The following is a 15,905-nucleotide window of genomic DNA, read 5'->3' as shown; positions in this document are numbered from 1 at the left end:
TCACAGACAGTCCTCCTACCAAGTACAATAGGCCAGGATTATCATGCCCGGTTTTTAGGTGGAGAAGCAGACACGCCCAGGCACTCGATGACCTGCTCAAGGCTACACCCTGACTTAGAGCAGACTGGGGCTCAGGTGTTGCAGGACCAGGGAACCACCCCTGCACCCTACCACTGGGTGTCTTCTGCAGATGGCAAATGTGCAGGGTGTTCCATTGGTGATTAAGAAGAAGCTTCCATTCCTGAGGAAGGGAGTCCACCTTTGGAGAACCTGAACCTGGGACACACAGATTAACCCCAGAGCTGTCCCCAGCCCTTGGCACTTCACTGTAGTCATTCTGCACACACCTGCCCAGGGAGGTGCACAGGCAAAGGTAACTTTTTGCCAGAACGTACGCCAGGTGCTGGCTGCACAAAACAATGAGTGTGCCCTAAAGATGCTCTCAGTCTAAGGCCATGAAATGAACAAGAAAACAGCCAATGATACAGCCTCAGGTGAAGGTCAAATACCGTGAGGAGGCCAGATCAGAAAAGAGAACTGGTATGGCCGTCAGTTCTTTGTCCCACCTGCTAAGCACAGCCCCAAGACTGTCCATTTCTATCAACGTTTTAATTTTTTGCATTATTGCACTTGGAAATTCCCCAGGCATTCTTGTTTTCTTCCTCTAAGATTCCTAGGCTCGGGGCAGTTAAATGCCTTCTCCAGTGTCCCAAGGCAAGGAAGTGGCGAGGTCAGGACTAGAACCCTTGTCTTTGGCTTCAGAATGCTCTGAAGACACTGAGAAGCACCCGGCCTCATAGGTTACCATAGGTAAGCCTCCCACTGGGTGCCAGAGACCCAGCCACCCTGGCCAGCACCCGAGTGTTCATCGGGAGCTGCCTGGCTGCTCCAGGTAGGTCAAGGCCAACCTGACACGTTCCCCTCGTAGCGGCTTAGCCCTCCTCCCACTGACATTGTTGGTGACTTCCATCAGTTTAAGAGACTGAGATGGCTAGGTCCCTTATATCCATAACCTCTAAGCCTCATTGCACCTTCGCAAAATAGATTTTGTCCCCATCCGGCATGTGAGGGAACAGAGCCTCAGGGAGGGTGAGTGATCTAGCCAATAAACAGCGGAGCTGTCGTTTCCAAACTCCTACCTCAGTCCTCCTGCTCTGACAGTCACTCCGTCTTCTCCTGCAGTTGGACTGCTGTACCCATTCCCCAGGGACTGCTCCCAAGCAATGCTGAATGGAGACACGACCTCTGGCCTCTACACCATTTATCTGAACGGCGATAAGGCCCAGGCTCTGGAAGTCTTCTGTGACATGAACTCTGACGGGGGTGGATGGATCGTGAGTATCACAGAAAGAACCCCAGAGCCCTTAGGCACAGGGGGGGGGCCAGAGGGCACAGCGGGAAGGGGAGGGGTGGAGGCGCTGCCCGTGGACTCTGACCCCATGAGGCTTTGCAAGATAGTGCCTGTCACAGGGAGGCATTTAAGGGTTATCTCTTAAACAAAAGAATGGGAAAGAAGCTGGGGATAAAAGCCAAGAGAAACTAACTTTCTTGCAATTTATCTCATCTGATCCTCAGCTCTGGGGTGCATAGAAATAACGGCGGTCATGGAACCCATTCTACATATTAATTTGCATGTGCTATCTGCTAGGCCCTGGGATAAGAGTTTTATATGAATTATTTCAACCTCATGACCATATGAGCTGGGCAGTATTTGTTTTTTAATTAATAAACCTTATTTATAAGAGCAGTTTTAGGTTCATGACAAAATTGGCCATAAAGTCCAGTGAGCGCCCACGTACCCCCATGCACAGCCTCCCCTCCCCCACTGTTGGCAATCCTGCAGCGCCGTGATGCGTTCGTAACAAGTGATGAATCTACATCAACACATCATTGTGACCCAGAGCTGGGTGGTATTTTCAGTCCCTATTCTTCAGGTGAGAACACCAAGCCTCAGAGAGGGGAGGTGACCTGACCAGAGTTACACGGCAATTAGTGACGGACAGAGCTGGGGACTGGTGCTTTTCCCACAGTCCAAGGTTCTTCCTCTCAGGAAGATGCCTTCTCTTTCTCTCAATAGCTGAAGTGCACCCAGATTCATTGGTTATGTTTATAGGTGTTCCTGAGACGCAAAAATGGACGTGAGGATTTCTATCGAAACTGGAAAGCCTATGCCGCTGGTTTTGGGGACCGCAGAGAAGAATTCTGGCTTGGTAATGCAGCCCGGCTTGTTTGTGTCCCAAATGCCCATTTCCGACCCCCTTGTCATTTGTCCTAACCCACAGCGACCTATGGGAGAGAAACGAATGAGGAGGAAACCATAGCTCTAGTAGTAGACACAGAATGTCAAATTTTCAATGCAAAAGACTTTCAATTCTCTGGGTCATTAGAAATAAAATTCAGATCAAGGGAGAGAGCCAGCAGCTAGGCCTGAAGTTGAGCCTACCCGTAAGTCCTTCACTGGACCATTTATAGACTCGCCCTCACTGATCTCTATCTGCTTCCGTCCTGGGCTCCTGTGCTGAGCTACGTTCTTTAGGGAGCCATAACCTCTAAGCACCCCTGCAAGGTACACAGTTCCCATCTTGCACGTGGGGAATCAGAGCCTCAGAGAGGAATCTAGCCAATGCTGTCAGCCATTGAGATGCATTTTGAAATCTCCCAAGCCAACTCTACAATGCTAGCATCTATCCATCCACACAACTCACTCTTTTTGACAACCTACCTGCCCAGGCCACTGTTCTATACAACCAGTGCCTGGGCTGGGGAATGCCTATACTGTTGTCATCTGTGACCTTTTACTTGTAAGGAGCTTTAGAGTTGATAAGGTGCATCCTCCCCCTTATCTCCTTTGATCGTCACAGTACACTAGGAGGTTAGCAGGGCAAAGATGTCAGTCCGACTTTCCCGGCAGCTCAGAAGCCTAGTCTGTTTATCCTGGTGTTGCACCAGCAAGGAGAAGCCCCAGCTGCAAACCTGGGTCTGTGTGACACTACTCCTACAGGGTGGGGTAGAAATGACGGCCTCAGTGACTTGTGCTTCTGCATCAATCCTTGCCTGTCATCCACAGGGCTGGACAACCTGAACAAGATCACATCCCAAGGGCAGTATGAGCTCCGGGTGGACCTGCGGGACCATGGGAAGACAGCATACGCCGTCTACGACAAGTTCAGCGTGGGAGACGCCAAAACTCGCTACAAGCTGAAGGTGGAGGGGTACAGCGGGACAGCAGGTAAGGCACTGCGCACTGAGGGCCTACAAAACCACAATACCTTCCTGTGTTTTCTGCTAATTCCGCCATTCATCATTCCTCCTTTCATTAATCCACCCATTTGTTATATCAACAATTATTTGAATCCCTACTGCATGCAAATCCAGGAGCACTGTAACTGAGCAGAGTCGGGTAGATATTTTGGTCACTGAAACACAGAGTAGGGTGGGAATCAGGACAATGATGGCCGATGAGTAGCTGCCATCACTTAAAAAATATGTCTTCTTATCCATTTTTAGATATCAGTTTTAGACTGACAGAAAAACAGTCTCTTGGTGCCTTAATATTCCTCTAATCCAGTGTTTCTCAATTTAGTGTGTACATACAACCCCCCCAGGGGACCTTGTTAATGTGCAGGTGCTGACACACCGGGATGCAGCATTTCTTCCAAGGTCCCTGGTGGTGCTACTGTCGGTGGTGTTGCTGGCCTGTGGGTTGCACTTTGAGTAGCAAACAATCTACTCCATCACCTGGCTGCTTGAATCTCTTCTAAGACATCCCTGCCATGCGGTCACCCAGCCTCAGCCTGCATTCCCCCATGACCAGAAGCTCGCTGCCCCTCCAGCAGCCCTTTCGTTCCTTGTCTGGTTCATAACCTAGTTCAGGTCTTGAAGATTTCTTTGACTTGGAGTGGCCTTGATCTGGTTTTCTGGCTCCACGTTAAAGGAGAAATAAACAAGGAAATCATATGCATTCAGGCCTACTTGGTAGCATCCTCTCTTGCAGGTATTTCCCAGCATTACCCCCATTTAACTCTCAGAAAAACCATTCCAGGAAGATATTACTGTTATATAGAGGAAGACACCGAGGCTCAGAAAAAGTTGGTGATTTGCCTATGGTGAAACAGCTTGTGGAAGGTGGGCCCAGGGTACAAGCCTGGCCGCAGACAGGTGTAACAAAGACGGGGGGGATCAGGTCTGAGAGTATGACCACCCTATGCCACCCATGCCCACTTTGGGTGGCTTCCAGTTGTATGTATGAAAACAGAAGACAGAGGTGCCATGGTACATTCCCAACCTCTCTGAGCCATGAAAGAAAACCTCTATAATGGAAGAAAAGTCTCCACTTCCCCCAAAGCCAGGCTCAGTCAAAGGAGAGAGCCAGCTCTTTAGAGATCAGTCTGGTGGTAATGAAGAGAGAGACCCAAGGGTGAAAATTGTTTTCATTCTTGCATCCCTCAAAGAATTCTTACATTTTATTACCTGGCAATAAATCCCTCTTTGGCCAAGATGGCTTCAGGTAAGAAGGATATAGTTACATGGCAAACAAAGACACTGAGTGAGCGTCAGGAGTAAGTGAGCCTCCACCCTCTGGCTGTATTTCCAAGGACAAAGCGGGCTGTGGCGTGTTCTAAGGTCACCCTTTCAGGGGAGTCCCTTGCTCGTCAGTGTCTCTGCCTGCCATGCTCACGCTCTTGGCAGTTTCATCAGTTAAAAGCCATCTGAGTCCCTCTGACAACTTGCTCCAGATATCGGGGGGGATTGCGTAGGCACCTTGACATTTTTATGCATAGGATCGTCCAGGCTGGGAGTGAGGGGCACAGAGAGAAAGGGCACTTAAATGTGCCTAAAAGTCAATGTGTTAAATTACAAACTAGATTCCCAAATAGCACTATCTATAAATGGGCTTCTTGTCTAAGAATCAGGGAATGCTGGTGCGATAAATGCTTTGAAAACTAACTATATGATACACAGGCTATTTGGTGACATCTAACATCTGATGTCAGATTTATTAATATAAATATGGCTTGAAATACATGTATTTGGGGGGAAAGTATACATTCTTACATGCAGATCTCTCACCTTACTCTCGGAGCTCCTTTATGGAAAAGGAATGCAAAAAAAAGTCATAAAAATAACAATAATCATAAGTATGCACAGCACTCTACTTCTTTAGCATATACCTTCTTGTCTGTTGTCTAACAGCACTCTGAGGTGGGTAGAACCAACCTTCCAGTTCCATTTTATAGATGACAAAACTGAGGGTCAGCAAGAGGCTTGACTTGTCCAACGTCACAGCTAGGGAATGAAAGGGATGGACCCTTGAAGGGGGACCCTCCAAAGCCTCCCACAGCCCTCCTTGTGCCACATTGTGCTGCTTCCATCAGAAACGAGTCCTCAGGTGACACTCATCTCCCATCAAGTCCAGTGTATGATCCCAAACCTGGGTCCAGTGTTCAAGGCCGGCCCACCCCCGGGCCTTTCAGTTGTCACCCCTCGTTCTGCCCCTTCACAGCCACAAGAAACTCCAACTGGGATTTCTCAGACCCATACTTTCTCTCTCCCAGGTGACTCAATGGCCTACCACAATGGCAGGTCCTTCTCTACCTTCGACAAGGACACGGACTCAGCCATCACCAACTGTGCTCTGTCCTACAAGGGTGCCTTCTGGTACAAGAACTGTCATCGTGTCAACTTGATGGGGAGATATGGAGACAATAATCACAGTCAGGTGAGCAGCCTGTGAGGGCCCAGGACTGGGTTTGGGAAGCTGGTTGGGGGTGACGGGAGAGCAGGTGAGCCCCTCCATCCTGGCCGAAGCCAGGAGGCAGGAACCTAGGGTTGAGGACATGAATTTTCCAGCACAGCAAGGAGAAACCTGTGACACTGCAGGTCAGATTAAAGTCACAGAAACAGCATGTGTTAACTCTTAAAGATCCTGAGGAGAACCACACTGGTCAAGTGGATTCCAAAACAGAAAGCTTTCCTCAGACAAAATCTTGGTCTGAACTCCAAAGGGAAAAGAGATAACGTGGTGCCCATCCAGGTGAAGCAGAGGTGAAGGCAGGGGGTTCTTTCCACCTTATTAAATTGCCTCAGTTACACTTCTACTCTGAGCATTATTGTGTCGCCTTACTGCCTTGTTCCCAACACCATGTAATACAAAGTCTTTCTGGGAAAAAAACAAACAAACTACATGCCAAAAGGAAACTTCTTTTTCCATCCTTCCATCCAATCTTAGAAGGAGATGACATAAAAGACCACAAAGGAGGTAGGTATGGGAGCCCAGTCCTAGCTCTGGCTCTGCTCTGGCTGCTGTGTGGCTTCTGTGAAATCACTTTCCCTCTCTGGTTCAGTCTCCAGCATAGTACAAGGGGAGCTTGCTTCGGGCTCTGAACCTCTATCAGAGGGCAGAATGGGAGCAAGGAAGTCACCATAAGGACCAAGCTGTTGGGCTATGGCACTTCCCTGTAATTGAGAGTTACAAACACATTTGCTCATGAAATAAGCCAGCCATCCTCAAATCCCACCTCCTTGTCAGACTCAGAGACCACCCAATATCAGTGAATGCTGAAAAATTAGAAGCAAATAAAGTGCCCCTATTTTTTTCCTTCATTTCACCAGCCATTAACTTCTTCATGGATATGCCCCTTCCCATCTGAAAGAGAAGAGGGGTCAGTGAATGAGCTAGTGGCCTCATAGGAGAACTCTCTGAAACTGACCCCACCCCAGTGGGACCAGGGGCCTTGTGGGATTTGATGTGTGGACTCTACCATCTGTAGACCACCAAAGAGTCAAACATGGAACTAGGAGGCCCAGACACAAATATAGTCTTTTCCTAAGGAAGAGCTTTGGCCAAAATTCTAAGGATATTTCTCTCTATTTGAGATTAGGGAATTAATATTTACTGAGCACCTACAACGTGCCCAGCACTGTGATAGCTCCTTTACAGACTCATTTAATCTTCATAGCCTCCTTTCAAGATTGGTATTATCAGAACTGAAGGGAAAAAAAAAAAAAAAGATAGCGAGGCTGAGGCCCAGAAAGGTTTGATAACTTGCTCAAGCCTTTTCTCTCTCAAGGAAGAGCCCTGAGATTTAACCCTGCATGTCAGGTTGCAAAATTTGTGTTCCACCTATGTTCTTTCTGCCATTCCATACCAACCCCTGTTATAATACTTGGTAGGAATCCTGTGGATTATAGATTCCCCCTGCATGTAGAGACTCAATTTGTAACCTCCAGTCCTGACCTGAATTCCTTTAGCACCTTTCCTAATGATGGCACGTTTCATCAGCCACCGTTTTGTTTCAAGATGGCAGATCAAAGCTCAATGCAAAATCATGTGGCTTCCAGCTGAAGTACAATAGAAAAACTGAGTCAGATTCAGCCAGCCCCTTTGCAAGTTTTCACTGCACCGATCTATAGACAGAGAACAAGAGACAGCTGTGAACCACCCAATAGTCAAGATGAAACAGAACTCATTTGGTTCTGTCAACTATACAGCAATGGCCAATGAATACCTTGCCTAATGGAAACCAATCTGGATGCCTTCTCTTTTTTACAGGGCGTTAACTGGTTCCACTGGAAGGGCCACGAATATTCAATTCAGTTTGCTGAGATGAAGGTGAGACCCAGCAACTTCCGAAACCTCGAAGGCAGGCGCAAACGGGCATAAATGCCAAGGACAACTGGGTGAGAGAGAAGTAGGGCCCAGAGAAAGAAAATAATTTTACCAAAGTATCAATACAATGCATCCAACCATCAAGCTACACCTGGGCATTTGGCAGGAGTTAACATTGACCGTGGATCATCGGGGCTGATGGCAGCAGCACTGGCTTCCCCGCTCTGCGATCCCTTCCTTCGCACCAAAGACAACAGTCTCCAACAGGTTTCTGTTTTGTTGTTTGAATCGGCAAAAATCTTCCAGTGACAGTCTCACAGTGGTTTTTTCCTTCTCTTGGGTGGCTCTGGGAATGGGGGAGGGGTAGGCTATACAGTGGTAGTTTGTTTTAGAACCAGCTGTATTTTACACAAAGCTGTATAATTAATTATCGTTATTTTTGTTACCAATGATTCAATGTGTGTCATTGGAAGCCGTCCCCTTTTTTTTTTTTACATTTCATACAACAGAAACCAGAAAAGCAATATTGTTTCAATTTTAAGGATAAAATTAATATTATTAATATAATAATAATGATGATGATGATGAAAACTAAGGATTTTTAAAGAGATCTTCCTTTCCAAAACACACGTGGACAGTATCTGATCGTGTTTTTTTTTTTTTTTAATAAAAGCACAAGTACTTTTAAATTTGGCTGTTGTTTTGTCTGTCTTTGTTGAGACCGAATTCCGCCAAAGCCAACGTATTTGAACAAAGAAGGGATGCTGGAAGGGAAAGGTGAGGAGGGGTGGTGATCAGGTGAGAGGAGAAGAACAAAAGGGAGGTGAGGGGCTGGAAGGGAGGGAAACACTTTTTTGAACAAAGATGAACAAGGTTGGAAAAAGCTTACAACTTAAGTTTCAACTTCTTGTTCGACATTTCCGTGACGAATAGTTTATGGTTTTAAAGATGCTTTTATACCCATCTTTTAATGTAATCTCCTAACAATTCTATGACATAGGTGAGGTGAGGATTGTAGTCACACAAGGGCTAAAACCCCCGGAGGCACAGCTGCCTGAGTTCTAATCTCCGCTCCACCATTCCGTCGTTCCCTGACCTCTGTGTGCCTTGGTTTCCTCGTCAGTCAAATGGGGACGGTCACACTTCTTAATTTCATACATTTCTGTGAAAAATAAGGATGCCATCCCTCTGAGGCCCTCAGCACGGTGCCTGACATACATGAAATGCTAATAAGATTTAGCTATTACTGCTCTTGCTTTATATATGATGGACTGGGGTTCACAGAAGTGCGGTGTCTTGCCGTGGCTACTTTCCCAATTAATGATAGAACTAGGAGTTAAACTCGGGCCTTCTGGCCCCAGTGTTCCTGCTCTCCCCCAGGCGGGGGACTTCCCTGAGGGAATGTGTGCCATGGTGACAAAGCACAGGTTGCAGAACGAGCAAGTTCAAGTGGATCCTTCATCAGGCTCCTATAATCCCCAAATCTTAGAACTGGAAAGAATGTCTGTTAAGAATGGCTCCTTCTCCCCACCTCAAAGCCCCTTAAAGAAAGAGAGCCCAGTGTCCCCCAGCCTGAACACATGTAGCGATGGGGGAACTCACTGCCCAGCCCAACGGTCCTGTCTGTACTCAGAGAATATGAGTCCGAACCACACAGTAGAGTTTCAGTGTCTTCTAAAACATGGGTGTTGGGGGAGGGGGACGGGCAGAGCAACCCCCAGCTCATTCTCTTGGGAATTTTCAGCAAATTGACTTATTTAATGAAAATGTTTGGGCTGATAGGCCTCATTCAAATGGAATGTGATGGCTCAGAAGTGAGGATGAGAGGAATTTATGGCTCCCACCACATCCGTTGCCTCTGAGTTCATCATGCTTTAATAAATGCTGTCATGTTATATATACAATTTGCCGTTCCAGATCATAAGACTTGTTGCCTGCAGCTCAGCCATAGCAACACTCGCCTTGCTCCATAAACCCAAACAAACGGGTGCCCTGGAACAACCAAGCCTTAGCGGGAGGCTTAACCCTCTGCAGGCTGCTCCCCTGGGGAGTCTCTGAGCCCCGGTTCTAACCCTTTCTGAGAAAGATAGATATAACTAAGCTGGTAACGTGTCCCCTAGAAGCCACACAAAAGTCAAATTCTGATTGCTGAAGCAGCCACATCAAACAGGTGTCCGTAATCTTGGGCTTGGGAAGGTTGCAGATGCTCCCAGAAGAGCCCGAGGCCATGGCATTCAATGCTTCACAGCTGGTTTTAAGCTGCCTACACACCATGAGCTCTGGTCCGAAAGCTGGGGTGGAAAGTACAAGCTCAGCATTTCTCAAACATGCCCTTCAGTCTAGTTGCCAACTCTGTGGCTTTGTTCAAGCAACCCCCTACATCTTGAAAGGCCTCCTGACATTCTACTCAACCCTCCAAGCCCAAGACTAGTCCCAACCCCCATGAAGCGCTCGGTAATTCTCTATTGAGAATTCATTTCCAGGGTGTTTGGTCTCCCCTGTGACCCTCCCTGATCTGCTTTCTCCCCTTCTCCCTGCTCCGTATGCATCAAGGTCACCCTGTATGGTTCTATCAATAGACTTCCATGCCCGCAGACTTCTGCCCAGGTGCCAACATGGGCAGCATTCACAGGACATGGAAGGGAGGAGACTGGGGGGATGGTGGGGTGTGGGTGGTCAGGGGGCTGATTTTCCAGTTCCATCTCCGGATGGAGTACCATGGTGGGCTGACAGTTTCCCTCCTAACAGAGTTACAGAGCCTGTCAATTGACCATCTTCACACAAGTCTCTCTTGAAGTTTCAGGTTACGGCTCCGGCACTTGCCCCTTCAGGCCTGGGGAGCCATGTTCACTGACCCTGTGGTCCCCCCCCACCCTGCCCACGCCGTTGGAAACCATCCCTCTGCTGAAACTCAGGGACCCTGGTGGGCACACCAACTGCTGGGGATACCCCGGCACTCAGTGCCACTGACAAAGTTGCCTGTTTGTGTGACCCCAGTGTTTCTACTCACATCTCTCTCCCTATAGTGGACATCGGTCATTTAACGCCTTCACAACATCCAAACTACTTTCTAGTTTCGGAGCATTTGGTAAGGACCCTGCCATCCACCATAGAAGCCACAGAGGAAAATACACTTTTCTCCTCCCCATGGCAGCCAGAGCACAGGCACATAACTTGGGCTTTGCCCACTGGATACCCCCAGAGAGGCTTGAGTAAGGCATGCCAGCCGAGGAGCCGGTGAGGCTGGCTTCCCCACCAACGCCATCACAGTATCTACCACACAGCCCTGTCCTCTGGGACTACGATCAATCCCACCTTCTTCCCTTCTTGGCTTGCCCCTCCCAAGCCATTCTCCTTCCCATCATGCCTTGCCAACCCCAGAATATCCGGAGCTCCTTGAGGGCTGCGCTGATTGGGTCTCTTCCCCCCAGATTCTTACTTGCACTGATTGGGTCTCTTCCCCCCAGATTCTCACTTGCACTGATTGGGTCTCTTCCCCCAAGATTTTCACTTACCTTTCCATGTAAAAGTCAGGACTGAGCACCCTCATATGCCCAGCACTAAGTGAACAAAACAACCACGGCTCGGCCCCCTTGCAGCCTCCATGCCAGGGAGAGGCTGGCAACAGCCACAGCATCTGCTAAGCCAAAGTGTAACGGCAAACTGAGGGCCTGCCATGGTAGCAAACCTGAGACCCAGTGAGACCACCCGACTGGGAAGGCTTCCCTGAGAGAGGGCGTTTGAATTACGAACGAAATGGCAAGTAAGAGTTAACCAGTGAAGGAGTCAGGAGAGGCAGAGGGCAGAGTATCCCTACAGGCCTTGACGCCCAGGAGGAGGGGGGACCACCACTGCAGCAGGAACCCACTTCTACAGGTTCTTTGGGTACCGAATAAGGATTTTGACCTTTGTCCTAAATGCAATGGGATGCTACTAAGGAATTTTAAGCAAGGGAGTATTATGACCATGTCTGCTTTTTAAAAACCATCTTCTCGTGGCAGTTTGCCTCTGGGCTGGGAGGCGCAAGATGGGAGAGGCCTGGGGGGAGGCCACTGCAGGGGTCCAGGTGAAAGGTGATGGCATTTGCATAAACATGGTGTCCTGGAGAAAGAGCATACGTCCTAAGGGATGTCTAGAAGGTAAAACCCATAGGACGTGGGGTTCCAGAGAGCTTCTGCATGTCCACACTCCTGTTCCTGAGATGCCCTCGGTTCCGACAGGGGATCTTTCCTCATGTGGGTGTCATTCCAATTAGGCCAGCCTAATTAGGGATGTGGGGAGCTGGAGTCCAGGCCCCATTAACTCCAGGAACAGCGAGGGCTGTAGGGTCCTGGAGCACTACGGCATCACTCCTGGGAACTTGGGTGGGGTGGGAGGGGGCATCAGGAGAGGCTGGCTTGAGGTCACTGTGGTTAGAATGAAGTCTGTGGTGATACCAAGAAGAGGCTGTGGCTAGATGCAAAGGGCGAAGGCGGTATAGGGCCTGGCCCCGAGGGCTTAGTGTCTGCTGGGCGCAGCTGAGACTTGCTGGAGGTATTTAGGCAGCAGTGACATAATCAGCGTTGCTCTTTAGGAAGCTCACTTCCGCGCTAGGAAGGCATTTGCCACATCTACCCGCGTCCCCTGGCCTCAGTTGGGTGCTGAGCATGTGCACCCTGCCAGGATGTGAGCTGCTGTGGCCAGCAGGGGGCACAGTCATCTCGTGTTCCTCTCTCCCCAGTGAGTCCCCAAGATGAACTGAAAACTCAGAAAGGAAGCAGGGGAAGGTTCTCCCCTTGAGGATCACTCCAACGTCAAGACTGGAAAATAGATTTCAATCTATTATAGGAAACACACACACATACACACACACACACACACACACACAGAGTCAAAATAAGAAGCTCTCACATCAGCCCAGTATATTTGCAATTCTAGGTTAAGGAATGGTTTCAGAGCAGTGAAATGACTTCCTCCACAGTCACCCAGCTTTGAAGCGCCAGAGCTGGGACTAAAACCTAGGTCTTCTGAGCCTGGAGGGCACAGGGCCCTGAGGAGCGCCATCTGCATCTTTATGCCTTTATCCATTCTCCCATCAGGACACACAGAACACCTGCGCTTAGCAGGTTTCCTCATAGCACTTTATAGTTTGCAAAGCCGGTGTGATAGTAACAACTTCTTCAAAGTAATCTTCTTTGTAGTCAGAACTGAGCCCGAATCCCAGTTTCCCAATTACCGAATGATCTGGGTCTAGTCGCTTAATTTTTCTGAGTATCCCTAAAATGAGGATGGAGAAGACCTACCTTGATGAGAATTTATGATACTTAAAAGAGAAAATGGACAGCGCCTGGCCTGGGGAAATGCCAACACAGATTTGTCTCTCAAGTTGAAAGAAGGTTGTCCAGAGCTGAGCGCCTGGGTACAATACTTAAGTCTACCAGCAGATGGCAGTCTCCCCCGGCTTTTTGAGGGCACTAAAAGCGGAGCTCCTTGTGGAAGTGTAGGTGTGGATTTTAACTGCCACCTGGGCTCCCAGGCTCAGACACTTTCGAGAAAATACTTTCTTCACCTCCACTCTACTCCCTCTCTCCATAAGGGTCTCAAACTCTGTCCAGGACATGGCAGGCCACTTCTGTTCTTGTCTCCCCCATCTGCAGCGCAAAGCCTCCTATCAACAACCACAAACTCTCTAGTTTATCACCGCTTGCAAATGTATACGAGGGTGGAGGGATAGGAACGTAGGGGACAGGGGCAGGGGTTCCGGCCCACGTGTCCAGCCCCCACTCAGATCCTGCAAGGACCTCCAGGAGGGACCAATACCTTTCTCTGGCATGTTTAAAGGCTCCATCGGACTAACATTTCACCACTGATTTACTTTTGTTTTCTACTCCTTTATGGTTGGTTGCGAAGGCCGAGTTCATTACTGTCCTGTGCTTGCTCCTTTGGCTTGCCCCTGGCCCCTCAGAGACAAGACTTCTGTTCTCCTTCCCGACCGCTCAATTTTGTAGTACAGAGTGAGGCACATCTAGAAGTGGGGACTAGTTCCTGTTACCTTTGTCATGGTTTTACTTTCTCTTCACTTTTCAATCCTGGTTTAGGCGGCGGTCCCTCCGGATTCTCCTGAGCAGCTTGGGCAGCACTGAAAGCAAAGTCAAGGCCCTGTGCTCCCAGCACTTGCCTCCTAGAGCAAGTCTGTACCCCAAAGAGTTGTAGAGAGATGATTTTGAAATACTGAGTCATGTCGTCTCATTCCACTGCTCGAAAGCTGGCCTTCTGCCTTAGAGCAAAGCCCAGGTATCACAGCGGCCTTCAGAGCCCTGAGCGACCCGTCCCCCGCTATTTCCGTGACCTCAGCCTCTCGCTGTGATGCTCTGGACACACTGGCCTTTCCTCCTTCAAACCCAGCAAGCACTCTCCCGCTTCAGACCCTCCCCATGGAATGCTCTTTCCCCCGACACATGCGTGGCTCATTTCTCACCTCCTTTAGGCACCTTCATTCCCAATGTCCCCTTCAACGAGACTTTCTCTCGCCAGCCTACATAAGCACACACATGCACACACACACATGCGAAAACACATGCACCCACTCACACAAAGACACACCAATGCGCACAAGCCCTATGCCCAGCACTGTTCTCCATTTTCCTCTGTTGCACATAATTCCTCTGGATATACGACTGCTTTACCTATTTCTGTGTATGTTTTCCAGAATCAAGCTCTGTGACAGCAGAGACTTTGTATGTGTTTCCCCCCTGCTGTGGCTCTAGCACCCACCTAGAACAGAGCCTGTTCTATTGTTATCAGTCGTTATACGTTAACTGAATCCGTGGCCAGGCCTGGGAGTAGAGATGAGCAGTCTTTATTAGCCTCATCTTATCTTTATTTAATGTATTGAGTGTTGATTCTGTTCCCAGATCATCATTTTAAGCAGAAACAAACTAAGAGAGGACGTGATTTTCTCAAAGCTGCCATGCAATCAATGTGGCTTTGAATTCAGTTCCTTCTCACCCACATCATTCCCTCAACGGGTCAGAACCTAACGGTGTGATTTCAAGAATCAGCAAAGGATTGGCTCTACCGAGAGCCCCAGACAGCAGCCTCTCCACGGTGGGTCAGGCTGCGGGCTGAGATTGTCTTACAGCCAAGGATGGTTAATCCAGCAGGACATGCAGAGAGAAAAACACCAGAATTCTCAGTCCTTTCAAAGACAGAGCATGGTATATGTCCAACCAAAATCGCTTCTCTGGGGACTTTCCACACACATGGTCTCTTGGCGAGAATCCTCCCAATTTTGGACATCACCCCACCACACTGAGGGCTATCATTTCTCAAGGACTGATGGGAAAGGGGCAAAATTAGCTGACCCCTCATGCCTTTTATTTACATGCATTAACCTTAGAAGGTTACTAAAATGACAGGGAGAGGGACGGAGACTTTTCAAGGTATGGTAGGAGCATCACTAAACTCGATTCACCTAGTTGTGGGTTCCAGACCTTTTCCAAAAAGTACCTCTGTTTCCCAATGTGAAATAAGGCTGGCTCATCCACAGAGGCTTTCAGCTTCTCTGTGTGTATGCTTCCCTGCACTCAAGGCCTTCTAAGCAGTCAGCACAGGAGAGAGGGGAGCAGGTCCCAGATGTGTAAAAGGGGTTTGGGAGAGAGAAAGTCAGCAGACCCAGCTCGGCAGAGGCTGAGGACCACACTCCACATGGACACCCTTCAGGTGAGTCTCAGAGTCAAATTTGGAAAGCCATCTGTTGCTACCCGGACACCCAGCTCCCAGGTAGCAAAGAACTTTCAAACTCAGTGCAATACAAGGTTAGCTGCAGAGAAGGCTCCAAATGCCACGAGGGCACAGACTGCTCTGCTGTGTCCACACTACCCACAGTGCATAGCACATGCACACAGTTGCTGCACAATTAGGATTTCTTTATTAAGAAACCAATTTATAATAACTGCCTGGAAGTTATTGGGAAAGATTCCAAGGTCACAACCAAGCACAGTAATAAAATAATTTAAAAAATGAGTCGCACTCAATTCATAGATTACTTATTAACACATTTGTCATCCTTAGAATGGTGCATGTTTTGCCCATCAGGATAGTGGTAAGACTAGAAACACCACCTCTTTAGAGAAGAAAAGTGGAATAACACGCAGGGATATATCTCTGTCTCAAAATCACTGAAGGTCTGTCATGGAAGGGAGAGAGCAGGCTTACTCTGTTGGGTAACAGTGAGAAAAATTGGTGAAATCTACCCAGGGACAAATTGTACTCAAGTAAGAAAAGAACTCCTAATGACCAAAGCCACCCAAAGGAC

General features: G+C 48.5%; 1 protein-coding gene across 5 annotated transcripts in view; it reads left to right on the top strand.

Moving 5' to 3' along the window:
• The window catches only part of TNC (tenascin C), an 89,095-nt gene extending 80,793 nt beyond the window's left edge, over positions 1–8,302 (top strand). For 4 of the 5 annotated variants that reach the window (XM_019656850.1, XM_019656852.1, XM_019656849.1 and 1 more), the window contains 5 exons: positions 1,183–1,334; positions 2,114–2,210; positions 3,068–3,229; positions 5,556–5,719; positions 7,553–8,276. In XM_019656850.1, the coding sequence (XP_019512395.1) occupies positions 1,183–1,334; positions 2,114–2,210; positions 3,068–3,229; positions 5,556–5,719; positions 7,553–7,663 (686 nt within the window). In that variant the 3' untranslated portion in view covers positions 7,664–8,276. Of the gene's footprint in view, positions 1–1,182; positions 1,335–2,113; positions 2,211–3,067; positions 3,230–5,555; positions 5,720–7,552 lie in introns of all 5 variants that reach the window. The other variant, XM_019656848.1, reaches the window with a different exon arrangement.
• The last annotated feature ends 7,603 nt before the right edge of the window (positions 8,303–15,905 follow it).

Source organism: Hipposideros armiger, unplaced genomic scaffold (assembly GCF_001890085.2).
Source record: "Hipposideros armiger isolate ML-2016 unplaced genomic scaffold, ASM189008v1 scaffold_267, whole genome shotgun sequence".
In the NCBI taxonomy this organism is placed as follows: Eukaryota; Metazoa; Chordata; class Mammalia; order Chiroptera; family Hipposideridae; genus Hipposideros; species Hipposideros armiger.
Note: the sequence above shows the minus strand (reverse complement) of the source record. Positions and strands in the feature narration are given on the sequence as shown.